At 37.0% G+C, this 24,189-nt stretch overlaps 1 protein-coding gene across 1 annotated transcript; it reads right to left on the reverse strand.

Moving 5' to 3' along the window:
• Window positions 1-2,747: 2,747 nt before the first annotated feature.
• Window positions 2,748-21,042, reverse strand: LOC110454866. The gene is made up of 5 exons (XM_021504617.1): window positions 20,846-21,042; window positions 7,345-9,653; window positions 6,652-6,757; window positions 4,921-5,103; window positions 2,748-4,050 (listed from the first exon to the last, which is right to left on the reverse strand). The coding sequence occupies exons 1-5, from the start codon at window positions 20,964-20,966 to the stop codon at window positions 3,689-3,691; spliced, it is 3,081 nt and encodes a 1,026-aa protein (XP_021360292.1). The 5' UTR covers window positions 20,967-21,042; the 3' UTR covers window positions 2,748-3,688.
• Between the last annotated feature and the right edge of the window lie 3,147 nt (window positions 21,043-24,189).

The following is a 24,189-nucleotide window of genomic DNA, read 5'->3' on the forward strand; positions in this document are numbered from 1 at the left end:
TCATAGACGTTTACCAAAATTAATACAAATTTACTAAATTCTACATTTGGAAAATGTTTCACAACCCACATTACTATGAACATAATTTGTTCGACCAACATTTTTTTGTGTAACTATAAAGTATACCAACACAAACTAAAGTTTCCAAATATTTCTGACAATGAATTGTATCGAAATCACTGTAATATAAAATGTACAGCTATCAATACAAATCAAATGTACTCTTAAGTTGAGTTTGTTGCTTTTGTTTGTTTGTTTGTTTGTCTGTTTGTTGTTGTTGTTATTTTGTTTGTTTGTTTATTATGTCTAAATTTCCATGCATGACCAATGTAAACACACTAACAGCACAGGGACCTGATAATTTGTCACAGCTATATTTGGACCTACATGTAAACTAAGGTGTTCAGAGTAATTTTACACGTCTAAGGGGTTTAGATCGCCTTCTCGGTAGAATTGGGGGAATGATGATGATATATGTTTATCATCAATAGGGGTGACATTCTAAATATAACTGTAATAAACTCTCAAGTCCCTGTGACTACAATCTTACGACAAAAATGCAATTTCATACATAGTAGTGGATCGGACGCAAAACCACTCAATCCAACAAGGAAGATAGAAAAAAAAACTAGCCGTCTTCTTTTCCCTTATTTCTCCGATTTATTTTTACAATCACAGTACACCAACATACATTCTCACACCCCGACATTTACTCATCATCATCAGCAGCAGTAAGTTAGTTAATTTCATCTCTGACTCACCATACAGTACAAGTAAGGTGAGAGCAGTCTGGGAGCAACCTTCTACTCGCCGTCGTCCATCTCCTAGTCCGAGTAGGGATCGAGTTTATAAATGTTTAATTTTCTAGAAAGCAAGACTGACAGAGACAAAATAAGTGGTCATAATTGTTATTTTAAAAAATGAAACTGTAATGTAAAAAAATATTCGGAAAATCTAGTTTTTAGATTCTTCCTATTTAACAAGTGTCTTACGAGTAGTGCCATGCTTATGTTTTAATGTATGGCGCTATGCCACATTTAGGTATGTATTCATATTTTGTATATTGTAGAAGAAATGTATCATGCTGTAGGGAGTTACTTTATCTGTGTATAATAAATATACAGATATTTTTTTTACGATAATACTATTTGTACCAAGTTCAGTTTAATATGAACTGTATCCATAGTCTGTTTTTAAACATCCTCGAAATTCAAGGGGTTACAATTTTTGTACAGAGAATGTAAGTGTAAGTAACCCCTCGAATTTTGAGGAAGGCAATGTAATTCGTCGAATTATGTAAGAGTTATGCCCCTTGGTATGAACACATTTGTATATCAGCACGTGTTCCGATTTATTATAGAAACCATATATATTCTGTGGATCTTCGGGAGCTGCAGGAAACACTCAAAGGGCAGGAACCATGAAGATGCACAATATGGATATTAATTTAAATGGAAAAAAAGCTACGGACATCACCTTGGGTCCGTTCAGATGCAGAAATGCGAAACGTGGGGTTTTTCGAGTTATTTCCCTTGCATCGCTATGACAATGCAATCGTATTCATGAAATCTACATTCGACTAGCTAGGTGTTCTAACGAGGACTTTTTTTCAAATATTTATCATTGTTTCCATTACTTTCCCATACGTCCCAATGTTTTGGTGGTTCAATTTGATACTTTGAGATATAAAAAAAAAATGTAGATCTACACTATTTATTTATCTGTTTTTTGTGCTACATCCGATTGATAATTGATCATAAAGAAGCAAGTTTGAAGGAATTCCGTGCGTATTCGGTTTAATCAAAACAGAAAAACAAACGCTGCTCGGTGAAAATTTAAACAACTGAACTGAAAAATAAATCTGAACCGTCTTATTTAATGTTCAAAATGATATGTTTTCTTAACCATTTGAAATTGTACAAGTGATTCAATTGTTTCATAAAAAAATATTTTCGTTTTGTAACTATATATCGATCAGAATCGGTAAATATAAACATCAGTCTAACTGTTTACTCATGTTTGTATAAAGTTGGTATTAATTTATAGTATATTTCCATCTGGATATTTCACGTTTTTTAAAGACAAGTACAGAGTACCATGACATCTGCAAGACAGATCATTTCTTTTTTGAATAAATTTATCTATTTCATAATCTATTGTAAACTAAATGTCTCTGGTATCTGTGACTACGATTTTGAATTTAACATTCTATATTTGCTGTAAATCGTACCAATGCATTCAGAGGGCGTAAACTCTTCGAGTATCGAGGATGGTACACCCCTGCTTAGTTGGTTTTGTTTGGTTTAGTATTGTTAATGGCTATCAACAGCTATGGACACTGAAGGACGGCCTCGCCTGCGTGTGTTTTGGAGGCTGCGATATGTTCGTGATTGTCTCCTGAAGATAGCGTGGAACTGATGCCGACTTTGTAGTGCTATCTCACCGAAACATACTGCCGAAGACACCCAGCAGGACATCCCACCCGGTCACATTATACTGACAACGGGCGAACCAGTCGTCCCACTCTTAAATTGCTGAGCGTTAAGCAGGAGTAGAAACTGTCTCGGCCAGGGGACAAAACCCAAAGCTTTCCTCACAGGGGCGAACGTGGTCGAACAAAGCCATTCTGGTCCGACCTGTTTTTACCAGTCGGTAGATATATTTCTTACCACAGGGGTGTGTTCGATACGAGTTATCTTCCATTCTCCCGTTTCTAGTATTAGTAATAACAACAACGAGTCATGACGTACTTTACATTGAAAAATTTATTCAAGCCAAATGAAAAATGACTGTTTCATGAACAAGAAAAACTAAATCCATGTAGCACCAAATAAAAGGAAATGGAGACATATCAACACCAGAACGAGGCTTTGTGTAGTCTTACAAAAGGGTTAGGCCTATAACGGAAAAATAAATATTACACAAAAAAACACCATTTAATACTGATCTAAATCGATTTGATTTGCTATTTACTTGCCATAGAAAAAACGAAACATTCAATTGCACACTTTACAACAGCTTCTGTGAATTTGAGTGTGATTAGATAAAATAAAACCACTTTTACAACTACATCATACACGAGTTTCGCTAAAAAAACTCATATATACCGCTTAAATTGATATCTTCAAAAAAACAAATTAGGTGAATAACTTTAACTCATTCACCCCTGAGGACACATTTGAACTCTTCCAATTCAAAGGTTGGAATAGTTCATGATGAAATTTCAGGGGTGAATGAGTTAACAGGCATCATTCTGAAGTCCACGGAGTCAATCGGAGTTTCTGTCTCTGACTTGAGACCAATAGTCCAGATTTTCATGCAGATACAAAACAACCTTCAAACAAAAATGGATGTATTGACTAAATTATCCAAATAACAAAACGTAACGTACATAAAATATAACGAAGTTCACAACAAATGGGACATATAATATATATATTTGTTTTCTGGCAAGCTTTAAATCAAAGTGACTGGACGATATGTAAAGCGGGTAATCAAAGTCAGGCACACTGGTTTCTGAACCACTGAGAGTGATTGAGTCATTTCACATGGTAACAGTTAGTCGACGGAACTATAAATTACACTCACAACATTTTGATCACTGAAATCGTGTCTCCGGCATAATATTCGATCATAATATCTGTAAATATTGATTTGTTGGAACCCAAAAGGCGATTACTTTCAAAGGTTATCTCATACTTAAAAACCGGTCAACGTGCAACTTCCCTTCGCTTTTCACTTCCGGTTTTAGTTCGCTGTCACTGCGCGTGCGTGTTGCTAAGTTTAAACGTTCGTTCCGGAATTTGAAGTGTCGTTTATCGTGAGGTTTTGCGAGAACTGGACAGTTGGGATGATTCTGTCGGAGATGAATATAATAAGTCTCTGCCTCGTCAGTCGAGAAACCACACTCCTCGCACACATACATCTTGTTTCGGCGTTGTTTGTATTCGTAGTCATATTCCGTGTTGTGAACCTTCCGACAATGGGACTCCAGGGAACAGCGCTGAGTGAACGACTTGTCACAACGAAGGCACTTGTACGGCTTCACCCCTGTAGAGAGACACGGAGAATAATTACAATATGCCCAAATGCAACTTAAAAGTCATTCCGAGGCGTGTTTATCACAGGATATCTCGAAACCTTGAACCATTGTATGCCAAAAAACTATTATTGTTAAAATGCATGTTATGAATCATTTCACGAAAACAATAAGAATATAATGTTATAAGTTATAAGCAGACGCCATGATAACGCCATACAAGGGGGTTTACAGCATAAATCAAAATATCATTTTGATAAAAATGAAGATCGTTCTCAAGAACAATTTGAATAATGCAACATTACACCATTTGTGTTAAGAGTTACCTCCATCGATACCGTTTGTGTTCGAGTAACTAATAACAAATAGCTTTTACGTAATATTAAATCATTAGATTCAGAACTGATTGAATACCGTCATATCATTTCAAATGTGTCGTCATTTTAATTTACCACAAATTGTTTATGCTTGCATGGCATTTGAAATCTTTCTACGCGTGGATTGAAACTCTTTACGAAAAGAGGTACAAAATACAACCATTGTATATACACACTTAGAGATCCGGGTCCCAGTTTAGGCAAGAAACTAAAGATTTCAACGGTAGTGTACATACATACATACAGAAACCATCTCTTACATTATCGCAATCTCGTCTCATATATATCAACTGATGATAAATGTTGTGATCGGTGGTCTAAGGTTCGAATCCCCGTCTGGCACCGTTGCAGTTTCTGTCTTTTTTAATAAAAGTTCTGCAAAGAAATTGCTTTCCTTGTCCGAAAGAATTATGAAAGTTATTGCCATATAGCTAAAAAAAACACTAAAAATTCGAAGTTTAGTTTTTGGCAGTGGTATGGAATTCCATGATGATCCTGTCTTACCTGTGTGTATCCTCGTGTGACGTTTCAGGTCGAATGTGTCGTTGAAGCCTTTCCCACAGAACGTACACAAAAACCGTTTGACGTCACTGTGACATTTAAGATGGCGGTTCAGAAGTCTCTGCAGCTTGAATTCCTTTCCGCAGACCTTGCAGCAACAGGACCCGTTCAATACCGTCGGTATATCTGTAGAAACATAAATATATATATATATATGTAATATTATTTATTTGCGAGTAAATATGAAAAGAACGACAAGATAGAAAATGACAGCACTGATGTACCAGGCTAAACGAACAGGCTAATAGCATAGGGTTTTAAAAAAAAATGAAAAAAATGAGAAAAAATGATGAAAAATAAAATCCGAAAGGATTTTAAGTTTCTTTTTGATGCCATTGAACTATTACGTGACCATTGGAATCCAACTATACGTATCGAAAAGACTTGAACGTTGAATTACTTTTTGCTACAACAATTCATTTGATTCTAGAATTGGGATATTTATACGCAGGTCTTCACATTTCAATTGAATTTTTTATTATATAATGAGAGAGAATCGCGTCTCCGGTACTCAAATCTGTTCGCCTGTTTGTTACTGGGCTGGAGAGGGCGACCGACAAGTGCTGAGAAGGGAACAGCTGGCGAACCAAGTACTTATTGACATTAAGTAAACAACAAACAATCCAAGTAAGATTGCGAGACTTAAGACGGGAGTCGTCTCGAAGGTATCTTCACCGATAAATGGCAATAGAGGTGTGTAAAATCAGACGAACAGTCATGTTTGTTCGGGACAAATATAATATTGACCTTATGCATCTCAAAACCTGTAATCTCGACAAGGTCGGCAGATGGCGGCATACTTTACAGTTTACAGGAAAGGAGCAAGGTGGATTTTAAATTGAAAAATAACACACAGAATAGTCTAACTTATCAACATTCGATCAAGAAATTGTTAACCTGTTAAGTGTTTCAACTTCAACTAGCATTTGCTTTATTGACCCGCAATGAGGGAGATACAATGTTTGTATAATACCTATATAGGGTCATTGGCGTGATAACGATAATACTTCTTTTGTTGATATTAATTATTTATTTACATCTTCCCTTCTTTGGCTCAGTCAACACTTGACTGTATACGCAGTGAAAAAAGGTTGAACGGGTTGACACAAGTTTCAAACATGGCGCCGGCCTACTTCTACTATACTTGAATCCCTAGCCAGCTGCGTTCATACTACCGTATACGCCGTCAAAATGAAGGTCAATCTTCATATACCCTTTTATGCAACTATTCTTATTTTTATCCGGGTTTAATGTCCTCGCGATAGTCAGGGTCGAATTATACCAATTAACCTTAATGCACGGAGTTATATACAAACTAATCATTAGCTGTATTGTATCATGTTTTCGCTAAAAAAAAAATGGCACCGGGATTTCATCCCTGAAACATCCACTGTGTTAGCCGATCCAGATACCTTTTTTGAAATGTATTGCTTAGTTTAACTTCAATATGTTTTGACGCCCTTAAAACAGACTACAACCTGTAATTCCCTTTGTACGAATATGAAGAAATACGATAGATTTACAGGAAAATAACTTCGTAATGCCTGTATACAGACGTAAATTGGTGGGATTACCCAAGACGTATGGTCATATTTGATGATAATTATCACACGTTCTCCTATAATACAGTGAGCGGAAAAGTGCAAAGTTCAGCACGTGCACAGTCATGTGTACCTTGATGGGTGTTGGTGATGTCGGCCGGTTTAGGAGCCACAAACGACGGATTTTTGATGCCGTTTCCACCATTGACGAATTCGATGTTTTGTAAGCCATGGCGCCCCTGGAAATAAAACAAATACACAAAATTACAGAAATGCGAGAATCTCTGAATTAATGTATTCTATACCATAAACATATGCATATTTAAAATAGCTTCATTTTGTTCTTCTTTACCATAATACCCTGTCCTAGTTTAAAGAATAAAAATAAAGAAGTAATATCAACTGAATAAGAATAGCGACGTTTTCTGGCGATAAAGAACTGATTTAAAGAACTGACACACTGATTCCCTTTACGATGTGCACATCTCTGCATCCTAAGATTCTCTCATGTCAACATCGAGGGTTCGCGGTTAGCTTTTTGGTTCCAGACATCAAAACGCGACCAATCGCAAGATCAATTTTGGTTTTTGCGCTGTGAAGAGCATCAGTGAGCTACTCTGAGCTAGAAGCCCGTATATTTTACCATTACACTGCCGCGCGATTCATTTTAATCAAAACCAAAGCATTACTCCTAGAAAAGATATGCTAGGAGGATTCCATTATTTTTAGTCAACTCGTACAAAGTGGCGCGTACAGATAATTCGATTCTGTCACGGTCGATAAAGTTCTGATGTGAAGAGATATGTTCAAAGACATTTTTACTCACCTGCAACATTTTCAAAAACGACGAATCAGCGAAATCAAGGTCAGGTTCCTCATTTTCATCGGTCTTGCTTTCGCTAGAGTTGGAATCACTGGGTACCATCTCCAGATGTCGGCTGTTTCCGGTGGCGGGGAAAATTGGAACATGACCAGAACTGTCATTGCTGGGGTTATCTCCCCATGTTTTTCCTTGGTCTACACAAACGGATGCTAATTGTTGCAGTGGGTTAAATGGAAGGTTTTGAGTGGCTTGACCCTGTTCGGATTTGAATCGTTTTCCAGTTCCAAACAACGGTGTTGGTGGTCTTTTTACCGGCATTGTTGAGAATTGGGTTTGAGAATCTATCTTTTGATATGCAAATGGAGAGGTTGAAAATATTGTCTTTGTTTCCGCCATATTAACTCGGTGCTGCGCTGGAAAACTTTGTTTAAACACGGGCATATGTGGTTGTTTTTGCAGGTCAAAATTGTCTCTGAAAACTTCTGGAATCGGACTCTGGCGCATTTCTAATACCACTGGATGCTGCAGTGAAGTGTGAAGAAGCGGCACTGTTGCGAGTGCTGGAGAGACAGTAGATTCTCGCTGAGGACCAGGCGAAACCTGCGGATAGTTTTGGACCAAGTACTGTTGCCTTTGGTGCGCTAATGCGCCATTCAACACTGGCGATGAACGAGGAGCACACGATCGAGCCGTTTCGAGAAGCGAAGGCGTGTGGGGCCTTGAACGTAGAGAGGAACTTGTCACTGAGGGCGATATCATGGATGGAAAGCCTGAACTAGTGATGTGCATCAGTGTCTTTGGAGCTGGTATCTCCCTGACCTCGACAGGACTTGCGCACCTAGTGACAGTGTTCTGAGTCGCTCTACATCGTACTTGAGGCGAGAACACGGCCGAATGTGACGTCAACGGCGAAGAATTCACCATATCCTGCACCGGGACAGGAGTGCTAAATTTCTTTGCGTCAAACACGTGATGTAACGGATTCCATATTTTTGGTTTCGGATTGGCAGTGACTTGCTTTTCATATGAATTGTCCTTTGTGTGTTTGACTTCGTTTCTTTGTGAAATTTTGGAGCCTTTTGATTCATCCTTGTCCGACAAACTATCGGCAAACACGTGATATCTGTGCTCAGACTGTTTCATTTGAAGTTTTACAGGCAGTTTCACTTGTGGTGCCCCATCTGCCACCGGCTGAAAGTTCTTTCGATTTTGGGTTACAGTGGTATTATCAGCATTCTCTTTTTCAAGCGGTAATATAAGAGGTAGACGAAGTGTTGGCGAAGGATTGGCGTTGACTTGAAGTGCGTCAGGAAAAGACGACACGTGTCTGCTATTTATATTTGAATTGTGATGAACCAATCCAAGTGGTTTCCTTGGCGACGCGTTACGCTGAGGTGTATGTTGCACAGACGAAACTAGTGTGTTGATGGAATGAGATATTCTATTATCCTTCCCAAGTGTTTTTTTCGGCGAATTATTCCTTCTTGTTGACTGTTGCTTGGTATTGTTTGAGGGTAAATAGTTAATAACAGATCTTGGCGACTGTCTCGCCGAACAGTTTTGTTTATTTGGTTCCGACACAAGTGGGGAAAGTATGTTGTTGGAGGTTGAGAACGATTGAGCTTGTCCAAGAGGTTGGCGAGTAGAACCTTTACTAGGCGTAGATCGAGACGCGGGACTTGAATTTGTGAATGGAATAACTGGAACGCTCGTAGTATTACGCATGGATGTGCATGCCAATTTGTCTGTATATCTGTTGGTCGCCATTGCGGGTGAATATAAAGGCATTTGCGGAAGGAGTTTAACACCAAAGTCATTTTCAGTTTTAACGGAATCAGACATGTTCGAGGTAGAATTGGAGTTGGCTTGCATACTCGAGAGACACACACCGAGAGCAAGCGAGGCAAAGGGCGGGAGTGTCTGCTGCGGACTTGCTAAACCAGAAGAAGATGGCGGTTCGGGCGACTTGAGCACGGACTCGTCAGCACTCGTGCAGAAGTCAATGTCTTGACATAAATCGGACGTGTCCGATATGGAGGACAGCAAACTGTCGTCTGGTTGGGACGATGAAAATGAAGAAGATGAGGATTCCTCGTCGTTCACATCCACGCCTCGGACATTCTTGATACAGCTGCCCTCACCCTTATTACTAACTACGACTCGACACTGTCTGTCTGGCGCACACGTTTGTAAGCTTACAGAGCTCGTTGTGTTGACTGATGTACAGGAAGTCACATGTGCATTCTGGGAAATATAACTCCCAATGTCAAACGATATTCCAGTAGTTTGTGGGGCTATCTTTGTCTTTTCATCTGAAAATAAAATGAATTAAATTTAATCGATTGGTAACCTTACACTCGACAGAACGTACATAGAGATTCGCTAACGAGCAACGGTTGGTTTCATTGTAATCTTCCTCCTGTAAGTTCGAAACTTGAATAAACTAACGTTAGTCAGACAAACGAATAAACATTTGAGACATCGGAGACAATCGGATTACGTCATCGCAACAAAAGAAATTAATATCAGCTTACAGTGTGGCATCGCAATGTTGATGTGCCTAGAAACATTAAGAAATGAAATCGCTCACGACGTGCTATATATACATGTAGGTAATATGATGTTTACCAGCAGCTCCACAACTTTAGGAGTGAAAACAAATATTTCGCAAAGAAACCTATATTAGTTGTGGGAGAAATTGACTTCCTGCGTGCAACACCTTGCGATCCGCATACAATATCTATATGTATTGATGCACGCTGTTCTGTCACTTTGAAAGCAGCTAACATCTTTTTTAACACGTTCTAAAATTAAAACCGCTTGTTGCAATGTATTTTTTGTTAATCATTTCAGGTGTTATATACGTTACGCGTATATACCCCAGCTTGCTTTTCCGTTACCAGCAGTCTAATCACAGAAATGGTTAAAGAATTATGGAGCTGTTGCTTTGTGGCGCGACCGGTATTACACAGTGCCTATCTGCAAGGCAGATAGGCGCACACCCAGTGTACCGGGTGAACCATTGTTTCTCGCCAGTGAATTACCGTCATACATCATGGATTTTATTAGCTTCTTTTTCTTCGTTTCTCGTCGAGAAATGAATTAATTCCGCGACCTATGGCAGATTTTGTTATCACTTCCTAGGTGTTTCCAATACATTTTGACATATTTCACGGGTTTCAAGGCTAACGAATACGAGAACGTGCTTGGAGCTGATTAGGATACTGACACCATCTGCCAATCCCGAATCCCAGCACGTGCAAACATTCGATGAGTAATGCACATGGCCGATAGTTTTCATAACAAATATATTACTTGTGCAAAAAAAAACCAATTGATTAGGTTTGGTCTTTTTATTTTTGTACTCTCTACCTGCAGTGCTGTCAACATTCGCTCGCGATTTGCGTTTAATACCAAGATAAATGGCATGCTTTGACAAAACCTTGAACATATAGAAAGAAGAATTCAGTACATTTTTGCAGCATCTTGTATATACTTTGATGAAATAGCAGGTAATCAGAAGCCGGCCGTGTTAAAATATTCTTTGAAATGTTAGATTCTATTGATGTCCGAAAAGCGAATAGGCCGATTTCGTTCCTCGAAGCGACATTTTAATATTAAGGACTCTGTCCTACTTTTTATATATACAGTAACCTCCCTTTATACGATTTTGGATATAAGTGTAGCACGTTTGGGCCAGGATACATCCGTTCATTCGTTAGGGCGGTGATTTAACAATCTGATTTTCACAATTCAAATTATGTAATATAGCTTTCTTACATTTTACAACTCAGAAAGCTGTTGTCGATCATATCTTAATTTATTTTACCTCATTTATTTTTAACATAAATGTCCTCAAAATATTTACATCTATATAAGAATAGAACAATCAAAGCTATGGTTGTGCCGAGGAAAAGTTCCCAATGGGTAGTTACAGTTTTTGGCAGTGACACGGGGATCCTTAACTTAATATTAAATTGGTTCTGATAAAAAGGTGTCGGTACAAGGTGTCAGTTTGAATGTCTAAATACCGTGTGTTGTCGCGACTTGAAATTCCTTCACAATAACCCATACACACAGGAATTCCTTTCAAACCAGACGTAGCATTCTTTCATGTAATTACACCAGCTATGACAATGTCGCTCGTATTTTATCTGAAATAATTTTTGAATTTCGGTTTATTTCCGTGACAAATTGCACTTCAATTTTTCAAACCAATAATGCACTTTAATTCAAACTGCCGTTATTAACGGCGAAGTTGACATCCGTGATCCGTGCCACGCAGTTAGTAGTGTCTATTGTGTCCATTCATACTTCACTCTCGGCTCTCGCCCTGCGTCCATTGATAATTTTTGTGATTTTCATTGATAAAATATCCCGTTCTAGGTCAAACATAGGGCAGTTGGGAAATTCTCCAGATTCCGTTACATTTGAAAAGTGTTTAAATCAGGGCACAAAGGAGCGCGAGCCAATGGAGCCCCTACCTGTGTGGGACGGATTCCAAGACGACAGGTGTGCACTACAGAGTTTAAATACCGTCTTAGCCTACTACCTGTCCTTTTTGTGGACAGGTACCTGGTTCAAGGCCAGACGGACGAGGATGACAGTAAGATTATAGAGGGGGAATGGAAACACTACCTGTATCTTCCGGTCGTGTCGTTGTTATTGTTGTATGACACGGTCCGAGGGCGATCAACCACGGAAAACATACCGTAGTTATTCGCGTAAATATCGGTCAGCGCTGTTCGTATCTTGCGTAACAGGTTCAGACAGGAAGTTGTTTGCGTGATTAAGGACCGCTAATTAGTATGATACTTCATCATTAACTTTCTAAAGCTATAATACCAAGTCGTGTTGAATTGCTGGCGCAGGTTAAAACACTTTTTTTTTTAAATCGCAGTCCCTTCCCTCCTCAATAGTAATAAATACCTTGCCATTTAAGATATCGGTCCTAAAATAATTGTAAATAAGTGTTAAATATCTTCACTTCTACAAAAACAAAATCACCTGGGCGCTAATTAGATAAACTAGGAATGTAAGTACCGTATGCGGTATATTTGGCGGGAAATTGTATCGGAGTTGGTCGGTAATTTATATAAACCTTTAACAGATGTTGTCTTTATCTCCAGGTCTCGGAATCTCTACAACCTCATTTAGATAGAGACATCAGACAACAAAACAGCCATCAATCACCTCACAACGTTTCACTTTCAACGACATCTTCTGTACTTGATTTGATTAAATTTCTATGATTGCACCTCCTTGAATTTCATGTTCATTATCATTCAAACAACTGAATTCTAAATTGCATTTTTTTTTAATATGCTGGCGAGTGATTAATGATTAAATTAATTTTGATAGGCTGTCAATTTCGGGATTCTAATTTATTCCAAGATTGTTCAATGTCGTTCTCCATAAAGTCGCGTGTCCTTTTATCAGACAGCTATTGTGCGTGTCTTTTGTAATTCATCTTTAATTGAAGTGTTTAAAGTACTTAATTTTAATATTATTTCAGACAACAATATTGGATGGGATATATATGCAAAATACTGACTTCTAAAATATTATTTTTCTAATATTTTTCTACCATTTAAATATTACAGCACTATATTCATAGGACTGAAACATACTACTATCAGTTTTGTAACTACCAAATAACTATTATCAAAGTGTTGTATCAAATTGAAACTTAACAGCCATCGGAACAGTTTCAAAATAAAATAATTGCCATTAAGGAAAACCGTTGGAGAAAAAACTGTTTAAAATGTTCAAAATCGAACTTCAATTTTGTACGTAACACCTGTCGCGTCCGTTTCCCGACTGACAATTAGAATGGCCTACTTCCTGTTATTTCAAATTTAAATGCTGACCGAGGCTCTTCACGGCCCGTACCCACCCAGGACAATCTGGGCGACGTGCCCTGTATACAGATAGGGCCAGGCCGACTTACTTATGCAGAATGGATATTTATTCAATTTTTCCACCTTTAATTAAAACCCTCCCTACTGTGAGCCCGTCATATAATTGGGGTATTATCGTTTCAATTATATAATGAAAGCATTAAATACCGTACATTGAACATGCAAAAGATTGAATTCTACTTTTGATGTTTTCGTAGAGACCGCCTTTGGGAGGAAATACGAGAAACTTCGATGAATTCACAATATATATATCGTAAAATATTTCTATTTTGAAAGTCGTTTTCGGGCTAGATGTCGAAATCGAATAAGTTCGCGTGCTAAACATATTCGAGTTAACGTGTTAACTGTCGTTTTCCTACAAAGATTCAGATTTCGAGATAAATCGAATCTTGTGTCAATTATGCGGTAATACACTATTTTCTCAATAGATGATTTGGCAGCCGAGAAAGAACAGGAAAAATATTGCGTTGAAAATGATTTCATACTCACGTCCTTAGCCCCTGTTCATTTTGTAGCGTGTATCTCTATCAGGGATATCTGCCAGACTAATAGCCAACAAATCGACCGAATTATCCCTATTAAGCTTTTCTTCACAATCAAATACGGGCTCTACAACTTTCACCTATTATCTGCGATAAAACATTGTAATACCTTTCGTCGAGGCATTGACTGAACGAGTTGTTTTAACCAGCGGCCTAAAATCCGTCATATCTTTTGCTCAAAAACGTATTATACCACCCGACGTCCATGGCTGGTAGGCATAAGATTTAGGATGACTTAATTATCAGTGAAACTTCAAAGCCGGCCGACAAAGACCCGTTTACCGCTTCTTAATTCACTGACTTATTGCCCGTATGTTTTTATGAAAGAGATATCAAGCGTTCGCCTGAAGCTATTAAAACATATTGGAGATTCAGTCTTAATGTGTTTTTAATCCGCTGGAGGGCAGGGTATCTTTTACTCCTGACGGATTAATTGTCTACGTCAGAGGTACGATCTACTACATTAATTTTTCTTAGAAAAATCGATAATACCTTTTATGTAAGCAATTACTTTGTCATACAAATAAAAATTTGTTCTTTGTACCCCTGAAGGAGCTCAAGGGGACAGGGCAAAATTTGATGGCGCGTGACTTGGGCAAATGTTTGTCCAATACAAAATATATCGATTTTTAAAATCGATTACGCCTGTCGTCAGTGTAGAGTTAAGACATCTGAGGGAAACCGGGACAGGAGTGCCGATACATAGATTGAAATTTGATATCAGTATTTATCTAAGTTTGTCATCGATGACAAATCATATGGGTAAGAAATATGAGAATGAAATTTATCATTAATTATGGAGTATTCATGCGATACACGTTTTATCTGAGTTGATATTCCTTTTCAATTCAGATGTTATTTAATTTTGCGCACGATAGTACAGGGAAACTCTGATCCGACATTTAGTTACAGGGACGATTCTAAAAAACTGTAAAGGAGTTAAAAGGGACATCACGGCGAAGCCTATTGTTCTTTTGAAATACTACATAAACATATCAAGCGAGTATTCTTGTGTGAATTTTATTTTCTTTTTTTTTTCTTTCTTTTTTTCATTTTGAAATTTTGTTCTTCACATTACCTGTATATTTGTATACCTTTATACGCAAAACGCCTTCTCTTCCACAAAGTCTGAGCATGAATGCATTTTCAAAACATAAGTTTGTATCAAAATGAAATGATATTTGAATGTTTATTGTCTCGGCATGCAGAAGCACCGACATTGGAGTAGATATTGCTGTCACATATATTGTAGAGATCAGGAAATGTATATACAAAATCAAAACTGTCCCATTTAAGAAATAGTAAAAGTTTAAAGAGCATTTTTTTTTTATTTCGCCGTTAAAACCAGTCAAATGTACATAGCATTGATTCCTGGTTGTCATTTTCGCGCCAATTTGATACCAATTTAGCGACCCCTAGCTCTTTTACCACATCACGCTCCTGGAGTGTTACGAGGTAACACTACCTTGCAACAAGGCTTTTGTTACGCCACAAAATGGTCCACCAAATGTTAATTTAATGTTGCGCAATTGTTCTTATTGAAAAGGGAAAATTCGCGGAAAAAAATAAATAAAGGAGAAAGACCATTTTGTGTCAATTCGGCTGACCTTTATCGAGCCTGGGGCCTTTGTTGATTCTCTTCTTACCACTAAAGTAGGAAGGCTATCTGATCTAGACTCGATAGAAAGTTTTACAATCAAAGTTCAGCGAAGCGTGGCGACATAGCGGGTTGCGGGGAGAGGGTAGAATAAACCGCTAGGCTACCGTTAGCCACGCTAATGTAGGGCCCCGTAGCTTCCGCCAGTTGACAGGTACCCGATCAACAAGTGATTTCAAGCAGGATAACGATACAACATTTCAAGTATATTGATATAACGCGTGTGTCTATTTTCTTAACATCAAAATATTGTTACTTTCCCAACCTTTCATCATCTCCGTCAGAAAATAATATTGATTTTAGTGAACAATTATCTATTTTTACACCACATGTGTCGACTTTCGTGCACATCGGGGTAGCACTTGTAATAGTTACCTAATTGGACTTCTTTATCGACTTTTAAAATTCTGTATAATGACAAACTCCTGTCTGTCTGATAAAAAGCTTCTCTTGCCTTCAAACGACATTTTAAGAAGAAAAAAATAGTCAATATAGTTTTACAATTATAGAAGTGCCAGCGGTGTTTTTTTGTCTTTTTAGATTTTACAATAACCTGCACCTTCTTGAATTGGGAAAATATAGCATTGTTCTTTAGAAAATAGGGAACACATTCTTTCGTTTATCCTTTTGGGAAAATAACGCAAACTTTTGGTGGGGGAAAGCAGCCTATTTTCTGTTGTAAAACTATTCGATTTCTTTTCTTGTTTTCTAGATCGAGTGCTTTGAAAATCTGGATATCAACATAAGAGGCGTTTAACACAATGTAATATTTCTTGGAGTTTCATTCTGACTGACGATTATTAGACCTGAAATGAAATGCTAAATAACCCCCCCCCCCCAACAAAAAAAAAAAAACACCCAGAAAGAAAATACTTAATTTGAGTTTTATAAAGCTTTTTTTTCAATTGTTGAAATTCATTCAGTCGTCAACTTTGATGTTCTGACGCTTCACTAATATTACAGTATACAACAAATTAAAACAGAGACGGTAACTTTTGCAGCTTGAAATAAAATATTTCCCTTTCCAAGTTTGAATCCTTTGATTGGGTTGGGTAATGAGGACAAATACACAGTCGTCATCTGATGTTGACTCCGATCATGAGTTAAGTAATTCGGACTGTTTGCCGACATGTCATAGAAATTAGGGTTCTACATAACGACAAAGATTTGAATATGTGTTTTAAATCGAATCCTGTAGAATAATAGGTGTCATGTTCACGCTAATCCAATTTAACTTTGACACAAATCTGTCGCGCTAAAGATCTTCGAAGATCCGCTCAGACACCTTGGAAAATCCTTAAATCAAAATCCCTAAATCATTGAATTTCTATAAAGTTTGTAAAACCTGAATGCTTGCCACGATGAAGGAACTGGTGTCCTAGACAGATAAATTCCACAGTTTTGTATACAGTTAAATCTAGTTAACATACTATCTCAAGATTGACAAAACAAATCCCCAAGTTTTATCTTGAATAATTCCTCTAACGTTTGAGAGTGATCCAGGGAATCAACACGGACGGGAGGGTAGCTATCGGGGGGTATACGATCCTGGGAGACTACAGTAATCGCGCTAAACACCTATTCAAGCCTCGGACGATACAGAAGATTAGTACTGTAAATTTGGTCTGTTTATGTTTTGTTTGGACAAAGCTTATCTTAATTCAACAAAGTCCCGGCTTTATTTACGAGACCCTATACCTGTTCCAGTATGTATCAATCTGTACGAGTTTCGTAGGGAGGGTAGATATAAGGGGACTAGCTGAATATTGTGGTTGGTTGGTTGGGTGGGGAGGGGCACTTTCAGTGCATGCATCAAATACCATCTTCTTTTGACGTGTTGCGTATCAGATACATTTTCAATTGTGTATCCCCACAAATAATCTCACAAAGCAAGTTGGCGACAGCATACAACTATAACATTGGCAGGATAAGTGAAATATCATAGTTATACAACTCGGTAATATGCACAACAAGCTACATTTGGGATTTTATGCAGTACATATTAAAGAGCACTCAAAATCCGGTATTTTGAAGAACTTATACATATAAACACAATTTACACTCGAAATATTCTCTATTTTGAAGTACTTATGTAGATATTTATTATAATATGTTAAGTCCGCTCTCCGGCAAGATCTTTCGAAATCAGAACATCGGTCTGGCGTTGATTCCCCCACCCCTAACACACACACACACAGTCCTCCCAGGGCAGGGTAAACACTTTGGTTAGAAGTTAATTCAAAACCCCCTCGATATCAAAGCAATCATAAAACCCTAAGACCATCTCCAGACGCAATCATCACCCCACCCTGTTACGAATGTATGTGGTCGTCCTCCGCACCTGCCCCCCTCCCCTCCTCCCGAGAATTTTATTACCGGTCTATTTTGCCAGGTAGACATTGATGAGGGTCTAATAATCATGTCATATGTTTATACAATACCTGGACACAGGTAGTCGATGATTACAAGTTAATTACCTATAATATACATATTTATTGCTAGTTTATTACAGTTGTAAAAACCCGCCACGCCCCGTCATTCAACCCTAGGATTCCACAACTAGGCAGTAAACCTTACGTCCCCCGCAGTCTATTTTTCCAACTATACCCTCCCGGGGGTCTCGCTTACCAGATCTCCGATTTTTCACCTGTTGCTACTAAACTACCGGGAGTGTATTGCTTAGATCTCCCGCGCACCTGTTGTGTGTCGTTTCGTTCGGGTTTTATCACACCATATGTTCCCCTCCCGGCTCTTAACATTAAATCGTCTCCATTCATAAAAACAATTTTTGATTACAACTCAAATTAGGAGCCAGGTTTAAAATGTTAAATCCAGGGCTAGCACTCGAGTCAATGTACTGTAAGTAAGCGTGTCATTTATTTTTCATAAGAAATCGTTGCACTGTTTAAAGTGTTCAAGCACGGCTTTCGGTCACAGCAGCTGGCTAACGGAAACAAAAGGGGACGATTTTATAAAACAGCACCGTAAAACAATATCTATTCTTAACGTCTGGCCATGAATAATTCAAGATATTTCTTCGGTGTATTATCACGGGAAAGAATCTTACCGCTTTTGGAGTTTTAATATTCATATCCAATCGGTCCGTTTCCCGCCCAGTGGCTCTCATAATATATTGATAAATATGTTATATAGTTGTATCAGGCAGTGAAATGGACAATCTTTTTGGGAGCATTTGATTTTTAATTTCGAAATTGCGTTTTAAAATACCTGAACTATTTTAATTTTCGGCAATTGTTTTAAAATTTGGTTTCAAAACATTTGAAAATATTTAAATTTTGTCTCGAGTTATGCAAGCAAGCAACTGGCACGGAGTAAACAGCTCAAGGATAGCAGACATACCGACCATTTTTGGAAAAGTAAATGATGCTATGAGGATGCCGACATCCTCAAAACATCACGGTTTTATGAATATTTCCTATTTATTAGTACATACTATAAAATCTGACGAAAACAAGTTGTCCGAACATCAGACTTTAGACATTTTGATATAAAGATATCTGTAGACTAGACATCGTTTGTAAAAATGTCTGGGTAGTATCGAGGCCAAAAACTCGAGACTTACAAAAAAAAAGGTATCAAAACGTGAGAGAATGCATTGAGAATCCCATCTGTTGTTTACAAGATATTTGTTTAATCAAATAAAGTGGTATTTTTACAGGTAGGTGCAAGAATTTCACGTGTGTACGCTAAAACTCCCTAAACACTCTACCTGCCCCTTTTCAACGCGTGTACCTGTTGGATCAAACTAGGGGTGTTAACCGCCAGACAGGTGAGCTCTCCTGTGGGACCCAGGTAACCAGGTAGACGATCGATCGTCGCCATTAATTAGCGAACTGCGTCCAGGTATGGCCATTGTTCTCTAGTGAAATACGGGGATGTGACGGTCACGTGACTCGCACCTAATCGGAAAGCCGATTGTGTCCTTAACGGTTTTTTACCTCGGCATAACACCTCGTTCTATGCAATTGTAACCACAAAGGTAGATTGTGGATTCTTGGTATTTTGGCGGATTACGATGACGTAATCCCCTGGTTCCTAACATATGTACAAGTGTTTTCTACAGACCAATTACCACTTAAAGTTATAGAGCAGGTGCCCCCATGTTGGATCTTACATACAAACATTTACACGATAAACATGTCACTAATAATGAAAGAAAGAAAAAAACTTGAACATAACCAGAGACCTAGACTTAATAGCTACATTTTGCAATAATTTCATAAATAATATATTAATTGGAATACATCGCTTTCTACTTTAATTTCGTGCATATTATATTTTAAATAATATATAGCGTTTGGTGTTAATCTGCTTACAATGTCATGCAGTTTTGTTTTACAGTTTTGTAATATTATCAAATATCAAATTTATAAACTTTGTTAATGCACATCTTTAAATGTGACCATGATCACAATAATAAATATTCCCTAATACAATCAAATATAGATTTTGTACATGAAATAGTTTTCAATGTCATATATATAATTAGTTTTACAAAACAAAACAAAAACATCTTTTCTTTACAACAACATGGACGGGCTATATATCATATTATTAGACATATAAAAGTCTCGAATAATATAAATAAATTATTTCAAAAACAATTTAGGAAAGGATGAGCTAACATGTGAATGAAATATTTCATACAAATGTATCAAAGTATAAATGTATTACATATTTAGTTTAAAAATATATTCCTATAATTTCTTTCTTATTTTTTCTCTCTTCTCAATTAACTGCTAGCACGCGCTATCGCCCTGAAGATCAATTGCTATAAAAGACATGAAGTCGTTATAGTTTATGATTTAGGCGGGTTATCTAAAGTGCTGATTGATTTTTTGACTCTGCAGCTCCCTTAAAAAATCAATGCCGCTAACCGACACAGCTGTCATCTGTGTACCGTACACGCACGTGTATAAGGTACCCACATGTCAGACCCAACCACGGTAAGGACAAGTGATCTTGTAGCATAAACTATATTTACGACAGACATTTTTCAGTGAAATTCAAGCCATTTTTTTTGTTAAATATTAAAATGTGGAAATGATGAATTTATGAATAACTGTATGATCAACATTGACAGTATTGATTCTGTATCAGGCGGGAGACTGCGCTGCACAGCCGCTAAATATCGATCTGTTTATCATCAGCCGATATTTGAAATATGGACAATGGGACCGAAAGCTGAATGTAAACATGTCTTAAAAACTGGGGAAAAAAACACCGAATTTACCGTAGCGACCTACATGTATAAAGATGTTAGATATCGCGTGTAGATTATATACCTGTAAACACAAGAGGTCATCTTTCCACTCGGCTGCCTCGCCGGTATTATTTACATGTATATACACACACCGACTTACCTGTGCAAATGTCACCGATGTTTTCTTTGTCGTTGTCTCGTAATAACTCTTCATTTTCTGTATTTTGACACAAACTGTTATTCTCCTCTCCAGCTCGACGGACAAGGAATGTCCGAGGCATCTTGACCACTTTCTGACCACTGACTTCACTTCCACGTCTTGTCAGTGATTCACGAAAAGCTAACAGTGTTTACTGTGTTTTGTATTAAGCGCCGTTTCGGGCACTGAACAGGCTGCGCATGCGTCACATGAATCAAGCTGTGAGCAAACAAATTGCTCGAGCTCATTTGAATGACAATACGATAACGTTATAGCGGAGATCGTGTAACGACTCGGCTCGCTGTCAGATGTTCAGCGTGAAAACCGTTGAAGAGGCATAAAGCGGATGACCGATGGGTAAACATTGAGGCGGGTTTCTAATTGTTACGAATTCACGTTCTTTAGAAAGTGTCTGTTTGGTTACCGCGATAACAGTATTTATTTGCGTCATGACACGGACAGACGTTGGGAAAACACGGATACGAATTTGTCAATAAATCTATTGACTTTCTTTACAGTAAATTACTGCGGAAGAGGAAATACGGTTAGAATTAATTGCGATATCTTCCAAAGTGGATCTGACACTCGACACTATTAACAGGCCACCAAAGATAAGACTAGCACCAATTAACAGTGAATAGGAAGAAGGGTATTTTTAAACACCTTTGATATTTTTTTTTATCAAAGTGATACAGAATTTGTTCAATTAAGTTTGATAACACGATGAATTATTTCACTTATTAACTCAATGATAACAGCAGTCATAATCTAATCAATAGCCAATTACGTTTGTGTTAGACTGAAAATTAATTAATGAAAAATTTAACCTGACCGAGATTTCTTTCTTCACTAGCGATGAAGAAATTGGCACAGAATACCATAGAAGATCTCTAAGTCCCTGAAAACGTTACTTTCGTAAAATATTAAAACGGTATTTTAACAAACATATTTTATGGACTCTTATAAATTATCTCCTTGCTGAGAGACTAGGAAATGGTAGATTTTACCTATCACAGTGCTAGTAAAATATAATGTTAACGTGTTAAATAGTAGATATTGTTTTAATCTAATATTCAGTAGGAAAACAAGACTAGATTCAGTTACTTTTTTAACCAAAAACCCTTAGGCTCATAGGTACATACATTTCATACATGTCAAGATATTATTATGAAAGACAAAACACATACAAATATCATACTTTATTCAATGACGTAACACAACAGGAATTGATATAATTGGCTAAATTTATCACCGATATTAATGAGATACTAATGTCCTTTCTGTTCCACCATGTATTATTGTCACCCATTTGTATATATGTATTCTCTACACTGTATTGTTTATGAGAATAAAACAATTGTTATTGTCATAATTAACATTCTCGAAACATAATTCGAATGTACAGGTGGAGAGTGACTTCACAGTATACATAAAACACTGTTTAACAGTGTACTTATAACAATACTTAATTAACACATTACATTAATGAAACACCACAATACAATAACTTATAAATTACACCTCTCGGATGCTTTCCACAATTGGATAGCTCTCCAATTTTGTTTGTACTAAGGAGTTGTATTTATGTTGTTCTTTTATTTTATCTTAGTCAGAATCATACCGGAAGCGTTTGGGAATACTTGAAATAAACTTACAGATATCAGAAAATATATTGTAAAGTTGGTTTAGGCTATTACACGCAAATGATGATGATGATGATGATGATGATGATGATGATATGATGATGATGATGATGATGATGATGATGATGATGAATTATATGGTACAAGAAGAAATTAAAAAGCTTTTAACAACTTAAAACATTAAAGTTCCAGAAATGGACAAAATATCAAATGAAAATTCTAGTTCTCTCCACCAGATATGGCAACTATATATTTTTTATTTCTTTAATGTTATTTTAGATAATGGTATGACAGCAGAAATTTGGAGTAATGATTTAAAAAAAAACTAATGTATGAAAAAAAAATCCAGAACATCCTGACAATCATAGGGCAATTAATTTATAAGTTGTTTGTTGTATACTTTATTTCTTTTTCAATACAAGTATTTACATTTCAATTTACATAATTTTTCCCCGCAACAGAATCCGGAAACCTGCAAATAAAGCCGATATAAATCCGTTTTCTACAGTTGGTGAAATAGATGAACAACATATCAAAAAGACAGACATCTATCATAGTAAGGTGTCAATTTTTTTTGCGTATTAACCCATGTCATATGACCTATCAGTCCTGTGATTGGTTGTAAGTTTCAATTGTTTCAAGTGGGAAGTCTCGCCTAGGATAAGTACATGACGTCACAGAATTACGCAGTGGAGTCAAAATGGCGACTTTTTACACTGTAAGGTTGCATGAAAATTGTCGTTTTACACGAATAAATGCCACAAATTTTGATTACACATAATATTAATATATCAGCATGTATATATAGGATCTTACACTTTCATTTCATATGAAATTTATGAAACTCGTTGCGAATTCTTAGACTCGTTTCATAAATCTCATATGAAATGGAAACTCATGTAAAATCCTATATATATACATGCTGATATATTAATATTATGTGTAACAATTACCGCTCACCAGTCTATTATATAAAAACGTTTGGTATCAGTGATAAGGCTTTTTCTAACACAAATGAAGATGAACTCGTTTTCAACCAAAGGAAGATTTTCGTCACCGAAGAGATTTAACCTCTCATTGAGTAGATACCGATTAATTTGATTAAAATGTGTAGCTCTGACGTTATCGTAGATCGAACATCGCAAAAGGAAACGTGCATTTTTTTCACTTCATAAACCACATGCACAAATAAGACTCTCAATTCAATTTTTAGAGTAAAGATATTAATTTAGTAGAAAAGAAGTTTTTTGGGTAATTATCTACACTCATTTTAAATACAGAATACGTTCTACTAGATAAAAGTTTTCCACACTTTCCGTGGCGATTGAAACTTGAAGACACAGAAAAGTTCCTAGAGGACTAAGACATTGTAACGAATGTAACCACACTGATGTTGAAGATGAATTTCACTTTCTATTAATTTTTATCACTTAATGTACTGTGTTATCCAGTGAATATACCTATGTCATATTTTTTGGCTTATTAACCCATGCATATAATATGACCTAACAGCCCTGTGATTGGTTGTAAGTTTCAATTGTTTCAATTGTGACGTCACGCCTAGGACAAGTACAGACGTCACAAACTTACGCACTGGAGACAAAATGGCAGCTTTTTACAATTCATGAAAATTGCCGTTGTACACGAATAAATGCCACAAAT

Source organism: Mizuhopecten yessoensis, unplaced genomic scaffold (genome assembly GCF_002113885.1).
Source record: "Mizuhopecten yessoensis strain PY_sf001 unplaced genomic scaffold, ASM211388v2 scaffold8071, whole genome shotgun sequence".
NCBI lineage: Eukaryota > Metazoa > Mollusca > Bivalvia > Pectinida > Pectinidae > Mizuhopecten > Mizuhopecten yessoensis.